General features: G+C 41.0%; 1 protein-coding gene across 1 annotated transcript in view; it reads right to left on the bottom strand.

The window, feature by feature from the left end:
- LOC5572569 (dynein heavy chain 5, axonemal) overlaps positions 1–16820 on the bottom strand; it is a gene marked incomplete at its 5' end in the record, with an annotated part of 89757 nt that overhangs the window by 57213 nt on the left and 15724 nt on the right. The window contains 6 exons of the mRNA XM_001654035.2: positions 3159–3392; positions 3457–6562; positions 6626–7107; positions 11293–12562; positions 12622–12741; positions 12801–14625. Of these exons, the coding sequence (XP_001654085.2) occupies positions 3159–3392; positions 3457–6562; positions 6626–7107; positions 11293–12562; positions 12622–12741; positions 12801–14625 (7037 nt within the window). The remainder of the gene's footprint in view (positions 1–3158; positions 3393–3456; positions 6563–6625; positions 7108–11292; positions 12563–12621; positions 12742–12800; positions 14626–16820) is intronic.

Raw genomic sequence — 16820 nt, 5'->3', positions numbered from 1 at the left:
AGTGAGTTTTTGGGCGACATCCTGGAGAAAATTTCCCGTGAAATTCCTGGTGCAAATCCCCAGAGAAATTCCTAGAGGAAATAAGTTCTCTGAAAAATTTCTGAAGGAATTTCTGGAGAAAATCCCCGGAGGTTATTATTAATTAAATCTTTGGAGGTACTTCTAGAGTAAATCCCCGGAAGAATTTCTGGGTGAAATCCAGAAATGGACAAAATCCTCGAAAGATTTGCTCCTTGAAAATTCCTGGAGAAAATCCCGGAGGAGTTTTTGGGGGAAATCACCGGAAGAATTCTTGGAAAAAATCTCCGAAGAAAGTTCTGGAGAAAATCTACGGAGGAATACCTAGAGCAAATTTCCTGTGAAGTTTCTAAAGGAAATTCTCAGAGGAATTCCTTGGCGAAATCCCTGAAGGAATTTCTGAAGTGCTTCTTGAGGAAATCCCCAGAGAAATTCTTGAAGAAAATCCCCGGAAGAATTTCTGCACAAAATCCCTTGAGTAATAGCTATTGAAAATCCCCTGAGAAATTCTCGGAGAAAATTTCCGGAGGAGTTCCTAGGGATATCGCCGAAGAAATCCTTGAAATCCTCGAAGGAAACCCCGGAGGAATTCTCAGAGAAAATAATCGGAGAAATTCCTGGTTTAAATCCTTAGAGAAATTAATGGAGGAATTCTTTGAAAAATTCTCCCTAGGAATTTCTGGATGACTCAATTGGGAATTCTACTGGGAGCTCCTCCGGAAATTCCTTTGGAGCTCCATCGGGAATACCTTCGGATTTTAGCCATAGTTCCTCCATGAACTTAATCGGAGTTTCTCAAGGAATCCACCAGTAATTCCTCGGAAATCCACCGGAGTTCCAGTAGGAATCCTACTGGAATTACTCCTAGTATTGCTCTAGATTTCCTCGGGAAATCCTCCAGAGTTTCTACAAGAAATTCTCCAAAATTCGTCCAGGAATTTCTTACTAGTTCCTCCTAGAATTAATTCAGAGTTCCATCTTGAATCCCTACAGATTCCTTACTTTCAAAAATTCCTCCAGTAGAAATTCTCCCGGGATTTTTCCAGGAATTCCTCTGGAGTTTCTCTGAATAATACAGTTAACTCTCCCTTACTCGATGTTCCGTATCTCGATATCGAGTTAGAGAACCATAGTAAAAGTTGATTTTCATGGCTAACTCGATGGTCCCTTGGAACGCAGTTGTACTGCTTTTGTGTTCTGTAACTCGATACCTCGCTAACTCGATGGTCCCTTCAATATCGAGTAAGGGAGAGATGACTGTACTTCATTTTTCCTCCGGGACTTACTCCACAGTTTCTCCAGATATTCTTACAAAGTTCATCTGGAGCTCCACCGAATATTTATTGGCAGATCTTTCGGAAAAAAGCAAGGTTTTTTAACGGTGTTGTACATAATACAATAGCGCGACGATTGAAGGTAAAAAAAACACTTAAAGAATTTTCAGAGATATTTCATATATTATCTGTGGACAAATCCCTCAATGCTTTTCATCAGGAACCTTCAGAGAAATCTCTAGTGAATACAATTCATAGTGGAATCTATGGCAGGAAATTCAAGGAGGAATCCCTAAAGTTAATAGTGCAGATAATTCCTGAAGAATGCTAAAAGGAACTCTAGGTAACTTGAGATCGCGAGAAGAAATCATAGAGGAGTACATGGACTACTTATTGCAAAACCGATTGAGAAATTTGCTAAAGAGTCTGAAGAAAACCATGAAAAAATATTATTCTTCTTCTTTCTGGCGTTACGTCCCAACTGGGACAAAGCCTGCTTCTCAGCTTAGTGTTCTTATGAGCACTTCCACAGTTATTAACTGAGAGCTTTCTTTGCCAAATGACCATTTTTGTATGTGTATATCATGTGGCAGGTACGAAGATACTCTATGCCCTGGGAATCAAGAAAATTTCCTTTACGAAAAGTCCCTCGACCAGCGGGATTCGAACCCACGACCCTCAGCATGGTTATTATATATTTGCCTAAATTTCTGGAGATTGCTGGAGGAAAGCCCACCTTTTAGAAAATGTGTATACAAATTTCTGGAGAAATTCTTTGTGAAACTCCGGGATCAATTGTTGCAGAAATCCTTGATTGAATATTCGAAATCCCTGACCGACCAATTGTCTGCTATTTCGATTGGCGTAATTCCACAAAAAGCTTTTATAATGTTTTGACGTTTTGATGTTTACATGTACACGACGAAACACGTTTCAAAGGCAGCATCCATTAATTACGTAATGTTAAAATTGGAAATTTTAACCCCTCCGTAACGCTTTTTACGTACGCTTGAGCATACTCCCCTAGAGCGTTAAATAATTTTTGAATGCCGCCAAATGTACAAATTGGAATTGAAACTGCGAAAAGAAAGCACGTGCTCCGGTGGGGATGATCGCATGTGCTTTGGGGTAATCGAGTTCGGTTCGCCTTCGAGCGTCGGGGTCTCTCAAGGGGTCGTGAGTCGTGGGTTCGATCCCCACCGGAGCACGTGGTTCCTTTTCGCAGTTTCAATTTCAATTTGTACATTTGACACGTGTTTCGTCGTGTACAAGTAAACTTCAAAACGTTAAAACCTTATAACTTATAACCTTATAACTTATGTACAAAGTACAACAGGGCGACAGCCCGAAACAAATTATGCTTACGGTTTTGAAAGGCGGTCAAAATTTAATTTTCATTCAAGCTGTTGACTTATTGCATCCATAATTGGTACACCTACCCTATTTACCATTTTTCAAAGAGCCCATTTGAAAAAAGATATCACTATTTATACCTTTTGAAGAAAAAAGTTTTTCATCATGATGGTTATGGTGGAATGATATTGATTTTGACCATGCATTGGTACTCTGCAAATTATTGCTTCTACTTGCAAGCTTCGAAGTCGTTTAATTTTATTTCGTTTTGCATATTTTTGAAGGCTGCTACACCAGTCGTTATTCCACTTCGACCTCTTTATCATCTAGTACAATTAGGCGGGTCTTAGAGAATTATTATTCTCTTATACTCTTCCAATCGTAACTTTAAGTATTAACAAGAATAGCTACAACAAGAGTACAATATGGTACAACGAAGACAATAAATTGTGCACAACATGACATTCTAAACAACCTATAAACATGAATGCTGAATTCAAATCAATAAAGTACCGTCTAAACTTCCGGTGGTAGACAGTGCCACCTCCTGCTCGTTTTCCCCTGTCACAGGTACCAATCCATCCAGAATGTAGATCATCTGTTGAATAAAATTGCACTGAAGTACATCCATCATCAGCATCAGATTTTGCGTGACCCAGGTGTAGATTTTGAGGAACGACCCATCGAACAGTTCGTTAAAAACTTTCTTTTCCAACGGGCTACGGGTTCTCAACCACGCTTGAAGTACTGCGAAATTGAGGAAGGTTAATGCGGTAGAATAGAAATTATATCTTATTGAAGATGCACTTACTCGGTTTCCAGTCCAAACCTGACGAACTCATGTAAACCATACCGTTCCGGGATACGGTAGCCGGCGATGCGTTATCGATGTTGTGCGGTTCAAAAATGATCTTGCAGGTCGGTGCCATCGAAAGACGATCCCCGTTGGCCAACGTTAGGGTTTTGTTGTCGTCCAACACCGAGTTCAAGTTTTCGATCCAAATACTATCGACCGGTCCATCGAGTACGAGCCACGTGTGTTCGCCTTTCTTCACTTTCAACGTTTTCCGCCAGAGGGCCGAGAAGATACCATCGGTCCAATCGTTCGTGGCTACGTCCAACCTGCCGAACATTTGTGCGGCTGTAATCGCCTTCGGATTCATGCGCATTTCCTTGTGAATAAGCCCGATGTCAGTCAGGGACTTCATCAAGATTCTTATGCAGCAGGTTTTGCCTGCTCCTGGGGGTCCCAGGGTCATAATTCCATGGCGAACTTGCTGAGTTTCGTACAGTTGAATCAGCTTCAATACCCATGGAGGATGGTAGATAAGTCCCGCTTGTTCAACGCGTAACTGAATAGCTGCCTCCAGCTCCCCGTAGCATGTTTTCTCTAACGTCTGGTTGGGGAAAAGATCCGCAACCAGAGACATAAATAGAGGTTCATCTTCATCAATTAACTTTGACAGGTTCATGTCACGAAGGACTCGCATCACAATGGTGCTTTCGCTGTCCTTGTGATTCACACGTTTGGCGGCTCCCAGAGTTCTGAGAACCGACAGAATATTTCGTAAACCGAAATCATAATGAACCTGTTTGGTCAGCTGCTCCTCGCACAACTTATACAAGGTATAGAACTTCCTGGCAAGCGTGATATTCTCAAGGAAACCGCAGGAGGCAAGCTTCACGCGGATGATGATTTGACGATCCGGTACCATCATTGCAACGGTTCTGAACTGAATTTTCAAGTTCTCTGGCAATTCCTTACGGCCTGCATAGCCGGGATTCATGGTGATGAACACACCAAACTCTGAGTTCATCTCGATGTCGTCTCCGTCGGTGAATATGAACCGTTTCTTTTTCTCCTTCTTGGCAGTGAGGATAACTGCCACCTGTTGGGCTGCGACGGACAGGACTGGAAGTTCAATACGATTGAACTCGTCGAAGCAACCCCAAGATCCGGATTGCGCCAAACCTTTGTAGATTCGTCCCAAACCTCTGTAGTCCATTTGATCCGAACAGTTAAACACGACTACATATTTGGCCAGCGTTTTTCCCATATCCTTGACGGTTTCGGTCTTACCAGTACCTGCAGGACCACAAGGACTTCCTCCCATGCTCAGAGCCAAGGCTTGAGCCAAAGTAATATAGCAACGATCAGTCAATGGTGTAATTACCAGCCGATCGGTACATCCCAAGTACTCATTCTGATAGATGAATGTCACGTCTGTTATGTTAATCCATGTTTTATCGACATCTTCCTTGAAATAGAAACGGCATTGTTTCAACCACTCGAAGTCATTTGCCGAACGGATGTTCATCCGGCACAAAATATCGAATATGTCCCGCTGGTGGACGTGAATCGTAATCAAGGTTTCAAACTTTGTTCGTTCAATCTTTGTCAAATCTCGTGTAGTCTGATCGATCAATGTGTTCAACAGTTCTAAAAATTTGTTGTTCGTCTCGGACATAACCTTCTTCTCGTGGCGCGCTTGCATCAGCGCCATCTCCGCATCTCTGGTCCAAATCATCTGAATGCCTAGCAGCCCAACTTGTGCGGGTAACTTCTCCAGGAACGATAGCAGAGTAAAGTTGGGATCGTTCATCAGATGGTACGCCTGTCGAATGATAGAGTGAAGCGATTGTTGCATAGACTGCAGCAATGACGTTAGCCACGTCTCGACTGAACCTTCTGCTCGAATAGCTCGATCCAGCGGAATCATCTCGCCTTCTGAGGAAATGATCGCCATCATTTTGTTGTACTCGATGTCATGGAATTTCACGTATCTAGTATTGTCAAAAATGGACAGTAGATGATTTTGTATAGTGTGAGAATCGGACGCTTGTCCGAGAATCTCCAGCAAAGCTGGATCGGATACGAAGAAAAATCTCGGGAACATCATACGTTTCTTCTCCAGGTAACCGCTCAGGGATTTCTGACATAGTTCAAGTTGTTCTTGTAGATGTGGTAATAGTTGTTTTAGCAAATCATCACCCACACAGCAGGCAACTACACCCGGAGTTTCATGGGCGCGTTGCATAATCTTTTGCCAAGACTTATCAATCTTGGAGAAACGTTTCGCTTCTTTTGGTAGCTGCTTCGCAATGTCGCCTCCGACAAAGACAGCTTCCAGGTAGACCCACATATTCTGCACCAGCAACCATCTCTCGAGAATGTCATTCGAGTTGGACAAATCGTAGACCCATTGTTGGATCTGCTTGCGGAATGGTGCGTTGTATCGATTGGAGAGAAGTGAGCTCAGCACCATAAGGCTGTCTTCAAGTTGACCGATAGTTTCAGCGGTTGTGTCACCGCGCAGCAACAGCTCGCCTCTGTTGTTGAAGGTCATAAAGCTGAGCTCGTGAGCGGACCATTCGTTTGTGACCTGCTTTAGTTTCGCTTCGATATCTTTCTCCTTCATTGCCGATATACAGATATCTTCGATGTCTTCCTTGTGCTTTAGTAGAGGCGCTTCCAGAATGTGCTTCAGCGTAAAACCTTCGCTGTCAAACTCGAAGGTATACTTTGTCACCTCCATGATTCTCTGCCAATGACGTGGTTTCATCGCTCGATTTGCCATAAGCTCAAGCAATGGACACATGTCATTGAAGTCATCAATTGTTCGTTTGAGGGCGTAAAAGGCGGGCCACTCCTTCAGGCCCTTTGGTAGCTTGCGGCAACGATTCTGGAACTCCATCAGTTCGTTGTTGATCTCTTCGATGTCGACATCACTCCAAGGAATATCATAGTAGCTGCTGACCCGATCAATGACATCGTTGTAAAGCTTGTACAACTTCTGTAGCAAGTTCAGCTCCTTCTTGATCTGGCCAAGTTCAGGATAGTCTGATTGAGGTAAACCAAACAGTTCCTCGCCACTCTGATAAGTCTGGAGCTTTCTCCACATGCCGTCGAATCGATTCTGAAATAGGAGAATAAATACGATTACAACTTGTGTCAACGCACCATACCCCACAATACCCACTTGGAAGAGCAACAACTTGTCGGATGCTTCGCGCGGCGTCAGGCCCGGTTCCATGGGGCCGGACACCCTGTACTCGGCAACGTACTCAATCTTGTCCTGCTTAAATCTCTCCAAATTGGCGCGCAGGTCGTTTTGGAAATCTGGTTGCATCTCAAGCAGTTTGCAGTGTACCTCTTTGGCACGGGACTGCAAGCGCACCCAAGTGTAGCGCAGATTGTCAACCTGGTCCATTTGCTCGCGATCGACTGCTATCTCATACTTGTGCATCATGTTGAATGCTTCCTCGATCGGTTCAATCTTCAGCTCCATATCGACCTCCTGCTCGCGGATCTTGCTCAGTGTGTCCATCACGGTGCGAACGTCGTCCAGATCGCGGATCTGCCGGTCCAGCTTGCGGTCCATCTCGTTGATGACCGCGTACACGTAGTCCATTTCGCGTTTGTACTTTTTCTTCATCGCCTGTCCCAGTTTGTGAGTGCAAGCTGGAAGAAATAAAGTTAGTATTTGGCAAATGTATGTGTCATTAAAGTTGTTAAGCAAAATATGTTTTTTTATTTCAAAAGTTTATATATGGAAATCTAAGATTGTGAACTCAACATATTATTTGAATTTTTTTTTTACATTAAAATAGGAACAACAAAACTTACACATTCGATGTAATTTGCAGTTTACGCCATACTAAAGAAAAACAAGCAAAAGCATCCAAAATGTTATACCGGAGACAAACAGACGTAGAAGCAAGGCATTCATTGAACACATCACTGAGTTCACAATTTTCTATCTAATGATTATGCTTCATAGAACACCATTTTGTACAAGTAAAGTGAGCTATACTTTCCATCAATGCCATTTGGAATAATCAAACCTGTTCTAAAGATTTTTCGACCTGATTTATATTGAAATTTTTAAAACTTTCCTAGTCTAGAACAAACAGTCATAAATACACAAAAAAATACCGACTATTTTTTATGGAAATTTAAATTATGTAACTCTTTTACAAACTGCGTGAATTGAGTTAATGTCAAATTATATATTCAGCCATTCCATAAAAAACCGATCTAGTGGGTCTCCGAATTCCGTGCAAATTTGCTATTTTGTTCCTTATCCGAAATAAGGATACACGTATTTTTGGATTTTTTGATTAGGGTGAACATTTCTGAAATAGGGTGACCAGAAAAATCGCGATTTTGCAAAATTTTTATTTTTAAAAAAATTATAACTTTTGAATCGTTTGACTTATTTTCAATCTTTTTGAACAAAATGATTTTGACTTTTCGGGAAAAATATGAAATTTCACAAAAATTGTGTTTTTTTACATGAAAAAACTCAATAGTTTCCGTTTTTTCGTGTTTTGAAGGCCTCGGGACCAAGAGGCTATTGCTGATCTCATTTTTTCTTAAAAGTTCAGAAAATTTTACGTTCACTGTCAAATTTTCAGCGATGTATGTTTTTTAGTATTTGAGATAAAAAAAAAATCAGTCATTTTTCATCGGCACACACTGTAGATCTCAGCGCATTAGATTTGTAATGTTTAAAAAAAATCATAACTTTTGAACAGCTCAACCGATTTCCAATCTTTTTTTATGGAATGAAAGCTTAAGGTCTCAACTTTTCAGAAAAAAGAGAAAAAAATCGAAAACTTTGAAAAAAAAATTGTTTCACATTAAAATATATGAAAATTTCAAAAAAAAAAAACTTTTTATATTTTTTTCACGTTTAAACATATTTTTATCAGATTTTTCAATTTTGTCTTAATAGTTGAAATTTTAAGCTTTCATTCCATAAAAAAAGATTGGAAATCGGTTAAGCTGTTCGAAAGTTATGATTTTTTTTTGAATAAAAAATCTAATGCGCTGAGACCTACAGTGTGTGCCGATGAAAAATGACTGATTTTTTATTTTCAAAAAAATACAGTCATCTCTCCCTTACTCGATATTGAAGGGACCATAGAGTTAGGGAGGTATCGAGCTATAGAACACAAAACCAGTGCAACTGAGATCCAGGGGACTATCGAGTTAGCCATGAAAACCAACTTTTACTATGGTTCTCTAACTCGATATCGAGATACGGAATATCGAGTAAGGGAGAGTTAACTGTATATCAAAAAAAACTTAAAAACATACATCGCTGAAAATTCGACAGTAGACGTAAAATTTTCTGAACTTTCATGAAAAAATGAGAACAGCAATAGCCCCTTTGGTCCCGAGGCCTTCAAAACACAAAAAAACGGAAACTATTGAGTTTTTTTAATGTAAAAAACACACTTTGTGTGAAATTTTATATTTTTCCTGAAAATTCAAAATCCTTAGCCTTTATTTCGTCCAAAAAGATTGAAAATCGGTCAAACGGTTCAAAAGTTATATATTTTTTTAAAATAAAAATTTTGCAACATCGCGATTTTTCTGGTCACCCTATTTCGGAAATGGTCACCCTAATCAAAAAATTCAAAAATACGTGTATCCTTATTTCGGATAAGGAACAAAATAGCAAATTTTCACGGAATTCGGTGACCCACTAGATCGGGTTTTCATGGAATGGCTGTATTGGAATCATGATTCTTGGAATAAACTTGATTTGTTTTGATCTCTTCCTTTAAAATTTAGACAGGATCCATCCCATTACCCCGAACACCATTATTCCGATCGCTACTGAACGCTCATTTCTAAAATAGGCTGTTCTTTGAGTTTGGCATGAGAAAAAAACACCCACTGGTACTTTCGTTAGAGATTGTGAATCATTTGAACATTAAAATGTATTTAAAGCATGCTCATGCTGTTATAGTGGCCAATGATTTTTAACATAAGCTGCTCTTCTGTGCTTAGCTTTCATTTGTGTTGAAGTAGCTATAATTTTAACCTGAAATTTTCCCTTCTTTAAAACATAGGCTGTTCTTTTCATTTATGTTGTTGCAGTACAATTTTTTAAATGACTGTCTATCAAGTTTTCCCCAAGAAAATAACTTCAGTGTCTCATAGTATACTCCAAACCAACGCGATGTTCATTGTGTAGATGCAAAAAACATCGTTTGAAGGATACTTGTGTCGGTAAAAAGACAGCAAAGGAACTGCAAGCGATGGAGTTGGAATTTCTACTCTGCATTAATCTCAAATTTTAAGGAACGCCCATAAATTAGGCCGGGAGGGGGTGTTCCATGTAAGAATGACGATCAACACATAATTTTTGTCTTCTTACAAAATATCTACTGCTGTTTGCGGTTGACATACAAATCGAGTTATTACTGGAAGAGCTAGTCACTTATATTTTCAAAATACACAGTTAATTCTTATAAAAAAAAAATTAATAGGTAACGCTGTGGAAAGGGTAATTGATTGAAGATGTAACCTGCCCTTTCTTCGCCGGTGATGCTCAAAAGGCTATAATTTTGATCAAAATATTTTATTTCTATTAAACCTAGAGTTCTTATTGTTATTTTTATGTTGCAAAATTAAAATATATTATAGAATATCTCACTAGTGTTATTCCATTACGGTTTCTCAATCTCGCATTTAATGGATCAAATTAACAAATAAATATTCAATATACCCTTATCCTTCTTCCAATTGTTAGACACAGCAATATCATCTTCGATATCTTTCTGACTTTATATTATCACTGGAACAAAACTATTTCTCTGTCTAACATTATCATGAGCACTTCCACAGCTATTAAATGAGAGCTAGCTTTGTCAATTGATCATTTTTTGCATGAGAACGTCAGGTGACAAGTATGAAGATACTTTATGTCCTGCAAACTCAAAAACTTCAAACCCGAGTAACACACATGTTATAATTGTGTATAATCAACTTATATATGACTTATTTTGGTCATATATCAGATGATAATACACAATTATAACATGTGTGTTGCTGGGGAACTCCAAATAATCCTCAACCCTCAGATTTTAACCTGTTACTCTGATCTGATCTGTCAGCATGATCTTATTGCGCATTTAGCGCCATATTGCTTTAGGAGTTTAGAATCAATTTGTTGGCCATGCATATGACTATCGGACACCGGAGATGTTCCGGATTTTACGAGGTCATGTTCATGTCTTGTTGGTCATGTTTTCTGCCACTTGTATGTTTATGCGGCCTTCCTTAGCCGAGTGGTTAGAGTCCGCGGCTACAAAGCAAAGTCATGCTGAAGGTGTCTGCTTTCGATTCCCGGTCGGTCCAGGATCTTTTCGTAATGGAAATTTTCTTGACTTCCCTGGGCCTAGATTAAAATCGTACCTGCCACACGATGTACGAATGCAAAAATGGCAAACTTTGGCAAAGAAAGCTCTCAGTTAGTAACTGTGGAAGTGCTCATTGAACACTAAGCTGAGAAGCAGGCTCTGTCCTAGTGAGGACGTAATGCCAAGAAGAAGAAGAAGATATTTATGCGTTGTGAAATTGTATGCATGTTGATAATTTTCCTGTAAACTAGGATTAACTGAAAATTAAATGCCGGTGGGTGCATTGAGATTCGTTGGAGTCTATCCCATTACCCCGAATGCCACACAAAATAGTTTTTGAAAAGCGTAAAAATGTTCCACACAGAACTACATTGGTGAGAACATGGAAAACGCTCAATATAAGGCAAAGGCTGAACGGCCTTCTAATACATGATGCCTGATACGTCTATTTGTCTCTGATTATAACTTTTTCCATATCTACCATACTTACACTTTATTTCAATAGATAACCCGAACTTCAGCTTCTCCGTAGATAGAGCAATACTTTGTCCAAAGTATTGCATATCCTTCTCCACCAGTAGGTTCATTTCCAAGTCTACCAGCTGACGAAGCGTGCTTTCAAACTCAAACAGGGAACACTCCAACAGCTGTCGGATAGTTTTATCGTTCTTCCACAAAAAGTGATACGGCTTCCACTTGTCCACAAACTGGTGTAGCTCCGGCTTCATGTTTCGGATGCAGCTAGACAGCAGCGACAGTGTCTTCACCACTTCCTTGTTGTCCATCACGTAGCTGTAGAAACTTTTCGTCATGTGTATCATCTTCGGTTTCTCCTCCGACTGCAATCGGTACATTTTGCGCCGCCGAGACTTGTCATCCAGCGTAGCGGCGCTGGCTTTTGCCAACTTTGCCGCCGTAGCAGCCGAAGCAAGAGCGGCAGCCGAAGGCCTTGGCTTATCGTCGATATCCTTGCCGGTGTTCCACTGTGCGACACCCTTGGAGACACCGGTTATCTGTTTACCGGCAATCGTCAACGCATCCTGCAGCTCTTCTAGGTTCGGTCTGATGGTCACGTTCGGTATCATCAGCAAGGACTGGAGAATGAAGATCGGTTTGCGCGGTTGATCTTCGCCTTCGATCTCGATGAACCGTCGCCTCAGGCAGTCCAGAGAAGTTCGGGTCACACGTATGAGGACATCGATCACCTTGCGACTGTAATAGCGCCGCATCTCCGAGACAGCATTGAATACCATGTCTTGCATTCCTTTCGGAAGGCCCCCACCGTGGTGGGACAGTAGCTGCAATGGGTTCTCGAAGCAGGACCAAAGGATGCTCCAATCCTGCTGTTGGCCGCTTCCGTCATCATTGTCTCCCTCCGGAGTTGGGGATGACTTCTCCGATGGTTTTTTGTCTTCATCAACGAAAAAGTCATTTTCTGCACCGACCATTCGTTTGAAAATCTGAGAAGCACGATGCACTAAATCCAAGACTTCTTCGACTGCCTCCTCAACCATTTGACTCTTGCGATTAAGTTCGGTGGCCGCCTGACGGCATGTTTCTTCCGTATTTTCTAGAAACTCATCCACCGCCCACATTTCATCGTCATTGGGGAGCGATTGCAGTTGGATGTCCTGCATGGATGTCAGCACGTGCAGGATGCGATTGGAGTAGATATCGTGGACACGTGCCACCAGTACATCGAACATTTCGATGGCTTCCTTACAATTGTCGTAGAACTCGATCCACCTGGGACTGGTCCACTGGAAATGGTAGAAGATTCATACGAACCGCGCAGCGCCCATATAAAAGTCATACTTACGTTAATGGATTTAAGTCCCGGCTTCAGCATAGCTGTCAAACGTACGAGTTGCGGTAGCAACAAAGGTCTAACCTCCAACTTAACCTTCTTTATGGTGTTCAAAAACATTTTTATAAGACTCTGAAACGAAACGTTAGTATCTGAGGAGAACAATGCATTTGGATCAACCCGTTACTCACATTCAGTGAATCCTGTATGGTGTTGAAGTGTGTCTGCTTGCAGAGCAACGTGGCCGCAACGATCGGTAAATCGATCTTCATCTTCGCCATGCACTTACTTTCACGTATCAGCAGCGGTATAGTAGGATGTAAATTGACGACCAGTCTGTCGCCTTGTAGAGCCAATATTGGCTGTACCAGACAGGCATCCGCCACACTAACATCCTGACTGAGCCAAATCTGGGTCATCTCCTGTTCATACTCCGCCAAGATGACCTTGGCCGAGCTGTAACGATTCTCGATATCTTTCGTGGTGGGGAGCGCGGCTAGTACCGGATGAGTAGTCACCGTAGTGACCAACTCTTCCAAATGGTACTCCAACGAACGACACCACTTAATCCGTCCGGCTATTGGTGGGAAGTTTCTGGGCAATGGTGGATCATCCCGTTGCTTGCGATAAAGCTTCAATATGCGATCGATTTCCTTCTCGCAATACTTGGACACTCGTTGGTACTTTTCGTCCATAGTGCTGAGGGGAATCTTCTCGCTGACTTTCTCGAAGCGAACCAAAAACCGGATTCCTTGGGGTGTTTCCCATACGCTGTCGAAGTTGTGCTCAATCATGGATGCGATCGTTTCCTTCAAGGTGTCAGTTTTTTGCATAAAGATTTGGAAGTCATTGTTGAAGTCCACGTTGCGTTGGTCAAGGTAGTCGTACTTCTTCATGATGATCTCAACCCGAGCTTCGTCGAAGGTGTTCATGGCGTCTTCTAGAGCTTCGCCCAAGAGCAACCCTTCGAGGCGTCTCTCAAACAGGTGGTTGTAGTCATCGATCAAATTAAACATGGCAATTATCTTCGATAGACGATCGCAGAATGTGTCAAATTTTCCAAAGACGTAGTTTTCCGAGAAGGCAAAGGGTATTTGATCCGGGAGGAACGGCTGAGATTTCACTGCGTGATAGGTTTCCCTGTAGATGTGATTCAACTTCAAACAATTGGTGAGTTTGGTGCGAACTAAATCCCGGTCCTGGGTCCAGATCGTTTCTTTGCCTCGGCATGTGATGTAAGACTTGCAAGTTTCGATCATTTGGTTGGTGATCTTCACCATCAGCGTGGACGTACGCTCAGAAGTGTTGTAGAATTGCGACACACTGTAGATCAATCTAACGGTTTGCAGGAGGCTTACGATCGACTCCTTCATGTTAACGGGATCGTCTAGGTAAAGCGAGTGACAACAAGCCTCCATAGCTTGAATAAACTTCGAATTATCGCGAGCTTCATTGTAGCAGAACGTAATTTTCTTGTCGGTCTCTTTCCATTGCTTCAACACTTTTGAGCCAGACTGCGACAGGCAGTACAACGTCCACTGAACTTCGCGTTCCTGCAGATGGGACAATAGTTGAGAGAACTGAGCTCCTCGGCGCTTCCAGTATTCCAGCTCATCTTGGGGTCCACTTGAATCGTTCTCCCGACGAAGTTGTTCGCTTTCCATCAGGATCTTGGCAATGCCCTTGATCCAGTTGTTGACCCGTTCCTCCAGCTCTGCACAGGTGGACGCACTTTTTGACATTTCTCTAACCTCCGCCAGGGTATCGACGCGACAGACAATCGTCTTCCCATCATCAAACACGTTAAAATGATTGCAGACTTGCTCGCAAACGCGCAGTGCACTGCAGAATGAGCGCAATCCAGGCAGGAGTTGGGATTTGATCAGATTACAGCTCATTTCCTCATCTTCGGATTCGATGTTGGGATAGGCTAGAGCTTGCATGAAAACGTGCTCGACAATGCGCTCGATCGATGTCACCAGGCCGACGCGGTGAGCGTCTATGTAGCCGCAGTACCTATTCGGAGAGTTCGGGTGCAAAGACGTAAGTTGGGCATGCAGTGAAGAAGTGCTAGATTATTAAGCTATGTTAGAACTATTTAAAACGGTTGGGTGACAAAACGTTGAAGAACTTAACTTCTAATTATAAAACATCAAATGCCGAAACGTCGAAAATACACAACGCCAAAAAAAAGGATTGAAAGGAAATGAAAATTTCTGAGAAGAATGATTCTTTTCTGATAAAAAAAAGCAAATGATTCACTATGTGCCAAAATCCGTTCCTAGAACTCAAACACGATATGAAAAAAAAAGAAATCTGGAAACAATCATAAATTTATGTTGAAAATTCACTGTCTACGACGTTTTGTCTTTCCACATTTTGTCCCTAAACTATACAAAATTTAATTTGATGTTACTGGAAAATCACGGAAAAAAATGTCAACACGTACTGCTTTATTTTAATTTTTGGTCTGGAGAATCTAATAGCTGTGATGCTTGGGAATAATACATTCATTCGAGAAAAAACGTATATTCGTCAGCTTAAATTGTCTTGTTAAAACCAGTACACAACGTAGACTTCTGAAGGAAAATGGTTGGGGTGGTTTAGAATAATATATGTTAGATGACTGTTGCACAATAGTTGTTTGTCCAAAGCACCAAGATACCACTTTTCGTTTAATTCAAAATTGCTTAATTTATTGTCGTTTTCAAAAACATAGGCGGTCAGATTTTCGAGACATTGATTACAGAAATTGCAGTAAAATAGCTTAAATTGGAAGCAACTTCACCAGATTTTTGGTAATATATTTACAGTACTGGACAGAATAAAGTACGCATTGGCCGTTTTTTCATACAAAATGATCAAGTTTGGAGTCTTATATCTCGGTTTCTAGTTGTCCGATTGACCTGAAATTTTCACCGCAGCTTGAAAGTAACCTCAAATTTGCTAGGCTAGAAATTTATAGTTTTTCATTAACGAACTTTTAAGTTATCGCAACTCTCAAATTTTGATAAAAATTACAAAATTTTAAAGTAAAGCTAATTTTTAAATGAAAATACTTAGAGCAATATGTCCTTCTGCAAAAATGTACAATTTTATAAGACACACAAGTTTGCAGAACATAGTTTTTCGGTAAAACTGATGGTTTTCAAAATATTTTCAAAATTAAATTTTGCAATTTTTTGCAAATTGAGAGATTTTCAATAATTTAAAAGATTGCAGTGATATTTTAATTGAGTAAAATTTATGTTATATCTAGGCTGTGGTGAAAATTTCGGATCAATCGGACCACTAAAAGCTGAGATTCAGATCTCCAAACATGACCATTTTGTATGGAAAAACGGCCAATGCGTACTTTATTCTGTCCAGTACTGTATTTTGTTTTCCAAAGAAATCTGTTTTATGAGCTTAAGAATACAAATCAACGAAGTTTGTAATACTTGACAAGGTACCATTTTATGTTTTGGAAATGTATTGTATTCAGTTATATAATAGAATTTTCAAGTTTTGAATTGAGACTGTAAGCCTGTTGAAAGCTAGATTGAATCGATATTCATGAATGTCTAACAAAATCATGTCGCATATCAAAAAGGAATTCCTTTTTTATCGGCGAAAACTGGTGATTGCGATTAAAGGGATCAATGTTTGAGCTTAATGTCGTCAAAACGCTGCTCGATTAGCCAAATAGCGGTTGAAAATCTCGCCTGGACTATGCACAGCTTTCAGATAAGTATGCTGTTTGGCTCTGCAATCAGAAAAATTATATTTACTGGACCATTTCTTGGAAGAAATTTTCCATGCATCTAGATAGACGATTCCTTTTCTTGTTAGTAGCAAACCCGCCTTTCTGTGCGGCAACGCATTCTACTCCTAGGTTGGCCTCACGTCAGAGCCCTGTCGAACTTCTGGTGGACGCTCATGTGCACTTCGCGACTCTACGACGACTCGTTCTGCGCTGCTGCTTTTCGAGCTCTCCTGGTTGACCAGTTGGATTCCGAGATCGGTCCAGCAATTCCGGTTGACTGGCATTGCGACGACTCAAGCCGGTTATACGTTACGTACTACTCAGAGTAGTGCCCGGCGGTTGATCTATTTATCCTACTCTGACGAAGATTTCCCCGGCAGCGGAAGATCTCCTGAACCGATGCTATCCGAACGGATGCCAAGGTCGGTCCTGCGATTCCGGTCAGCGATCTACTCAACAAGTTTCC

This window comes from Aedes aegypti, chromosome 3, assembly GCF_002204515.2.
Source record: "Aedes aegypti strain LVP_AGWG chromosome 3, AaegL5.0 Primary Assembly, whole genome shotgun sequence".
NCBI classification, from domain to species: Eukaryota; Metazoa; Arthropoda; class Insecta; order Diptera; family Culicidae; genus Aedes; species Aedes aegypti.
This window is presented reverse-complemented; position numbering and strand designations above follow the sequence as displayed.